Source organism: Morus notabilis, unplaced genomic scaffold, assembly GCF_000414095.1.
Source record: "Morus notabilis unplaced genomic scaffold, ASM41409v2 C11477343, whole genome shotgun sequence".
Classification (NCBI taxonomy): Eukaryota; Viridiplantae; Streptophyta; class Magnoliopsida; order Rosales; family Moraceae; genus Morus; species Morus notabilis.
In genome coordinates, this window is record NW_010387584.1 from 1 (window position 1) to 2906 (window position 2906).

The 2906-nt window shown below is 44.8% G+C and overlaps 1 protein-coding gene across 1 annotated transcript; it reads left to right on the forward strand.

The window, feature by feature from the left end:
• Nucleotides 1-218: 218 nt before the first annotated feature.
• LOC21384028 (pentatricopeptide repeat-containing protein At1g34160) lies at nucleotides 219-2572 on the forward strand. Its single transcript, XM_010114927.2, has one exon. It carries the CDS (start codon nucleotides 252-254, stop codon nucleotides 1995-1997), a length of 1746 nt encoding a protein of 581 aa, XP_010113229.1. The 5' UTR covers nucleotides 219-251; the 3' UTR covers nucleotides 1998-2572.
• The last annotated feature ends 334 nt before the right edge of the window (nucleotides 2573-2906 follow it).

Sequence of the window (2906 nt, forward strand, 5' to 3'; positions counted from 1 at the left end):
TTAGTTGTGACTCTTTTTGAGAGCTTTTTATTATAGTAAAACTCAAATTTTAAACTCAAAACGGTGAAATGAATGGTATACGAAACTTGAAATGTAAAAAAATATTGAGAGGGGGCACAATTGAAAATCATAAGAAAAAACTGGGTAAAAAACTTGAAATATCAAAAGTCGAATCCAAGTGAGAAAATTTCTCTGTGCTAACTTTATTGTGCCAAATTTTGAGAGTAGAAGGAAACAAACACTCCCATGGAATGGCATTGGCCTACTACTACTTAGACATCTTGCTACACAAATGCCGCTCCTTCTGCCAAATAAAGCAGCTTCATTCCCACCTCCTAACCTCCGGACAACTCCACTCCTCCCCCTCCGCCGCCGCCAAGCTCCTCGACCTCTGCTCCCATTCCCCCTCCGCCGACCTCTCCTACGCCGCCCTTCTCTTCCGCCGCCTCCCCACCACTCCATCCACCAACGCCTGGAACGCCCTCGTCCGTGGCCTCGCCCGCAGCCCCAACCCCACCCGCGCCATCTCATGGTTCAGGGACATGTCCCGCGCGCCCCAGAAGGCCGACGCCCTCACCTGCTCCTTCGCCCTCCAGGCCTGCGCCCGCGCGCTCGCCGGCTTCGAGGCCCGGGAGATCCATTCGCGGGTTGTCCGACTTGGGGTCGGAGCGGACGTGTTGTTGATGACGACTCTGCTTGATGTGTATGCGAAAGTCGGGGATTTGGAGTGTGCACGCAATGTGTTTGATGAAATGCCTAGGAGAGATATCGCCGCGTGGAACGCGTTGATTGCGGGGTTGGCGCAGGGGAGTCGGCCCGGAGAGGCTTTGGATTTGTTTAGGAGGCTGAGAGAGGAAGAGGGTCTGAGACCTAATGAGGTCACAGTTCTTGGTGGGCTCTCGGCATGCTCGCAGTTGGGAGCTTTCAGAGAAGGTGAGAAGATTCATGATTACGTGATGGAGGAGAGGCTGGACATGAGTGTGATAGTTTGCAATGCTGTTATTGATATGTACGCGAAATGTGGCTTTGTGGAGAAAGCATTTGGGGTGTTTCGGAGTATGAGGTGCGGGAAGAGTCTTGTGACGTGGAATACGATGATAATGGCATTTGCTTTGCACGGAGAAGCAAGTAAAGCACTTGAGATATTTGGACAAATGAGGGAGGCGGGGCTGGAACCCGACGCCGTGTCCTATCTTGGTGCGCTGTGTGCCTGCAATCATGCTGGGCTAGTGGATGAAGGTGTTAGGCTGTTCGATTCGATGGTGGGGTCCTGTTTGGTGCCAAATGTTAAGCATTTCGGAAGTGTGGTTGATTTGTTGGGTCGGGCAGGGAGGGTCGAAGAAGCTTATAAGATGATAAGTTCTATGCCTATGGTTCCTGATGTGGTGCTCTGGCAAAGTTTGCTTGGTGCTAGCAAGACTTATGGGGATGTGGAAATGGCAGAAATCGCATCACGTAAGCTTATGGAGATGGGATCTAACAGCTGTGGGGATTTCGTTTTGTTATCGAATGTATATGCAGCTCATGAGAGATGGGATGATGTAAGGAGGGTTAGAGAGGCTATGAAAAAAAGGGATGTAAAGAAGATACCGGGCTTTAGCTACATGGAAGTGGATGGTGTAATTCACAAGTTTGTAAATGGTGACCAAAGCCATGCAAAATGGCGTGAGATTTATGCTAAGCTTGATGAGATCAAGTCCAAATTGAAATCGTATGGATATGAAGCCAAAACGAAGGTCGTGCTGCATGATATAGGCGAGGAGGATAAGGAGAATGCTTTGTGTTATCATAGTGAGAAGTTGGCTGTAGCATTTGGTTTGATTAGCACAAGTGAGGGGGCTCCTATTCAAGTGATTAAGAACCTTAGGATTTGTGAGGATTGTCATGTGGTGATCAAACTCATATCAACGATTTTTAGTCGGGAAATTATTGTGCGGGATCGAGCACGATTTCATAGATTCAAAGAAGGTTCATGTTCTTGCAAAGATTATTGGTGAAGCGGTTAAAATTCCTTCACATGCTTACTGGCGCTGTTTGAGGAGCGACTTTTAGTTAATCTAATACAGCATTCAGCAATCTGCACAAATGGCATATGGTGTAAAGTGATGTTACAACATATATCAAAACATGCCTGCCGGCCTAAGCTTTATCCCGGTATCATTCCAACTTTATCGGATATCCTGGAAGAGACCTGACCTAATGCTTTATAGGATCATCGAACTGTAGCTCTGAAATTTTACCCTTTTGATTTTGGCCTAAGGCAAGCATCTTTCTTACATACACGGCAATAAAGTGGGAGGGTTAGAAGCATTACCCTATTTCCAGATTTTGCCACTTTTGGCAGTAAAATTGACTTATAAATGAATGCAAGATGGAGATTGGAGGCAACAATGTCTAAGAACGCTTAAAAACATTACTTTGGTGACTAGTATTCTGTTGTTGAGATGTAGAAAATCTTAATGAAAGTCTTAACAGGGGATAAGAGACCGACAATCTACAAAGGAGGAGAACCAAAGCAAATCTTGCAGTAAAGACGTGTTTGGAAAATCTTATGTTGAGATACAATACACATACACCATTCAAAGTACATTACAATGTGTTGTGTTGACACGAAATTTCTTTACTTCACTGAATTCTGGAAATCTAACATTCTACCAATATATCTCTTATTTTTTTGTCGAAATATGCATTAGTCTGCCCCAATGTTAGAGTTTTAAAACCTTTTTTTTCCCCCCTAAAGAGTCTTAGAACTTACTCACACGCACGTTATAAGATGTTATTTCTTTTAAATTTCTCAAAATGAAGCCACGGTGAACATCAAATGCATTGAGCTACCTTTTTCAATACATTAAGCTTAGAAGTAATTCTTGGCAGAAGGTGGAAAATGGCACTGGATAAGTTAATGG

Excerpts from the sequence above, each read along its gene's own strand:
- LOC21384028 (XM_010114927.2), top strand. The coding sequence starts at position 252 with ATGGCATTGGCCTACTACTACTTAGACATCTTGCTACACAAATGCCGC.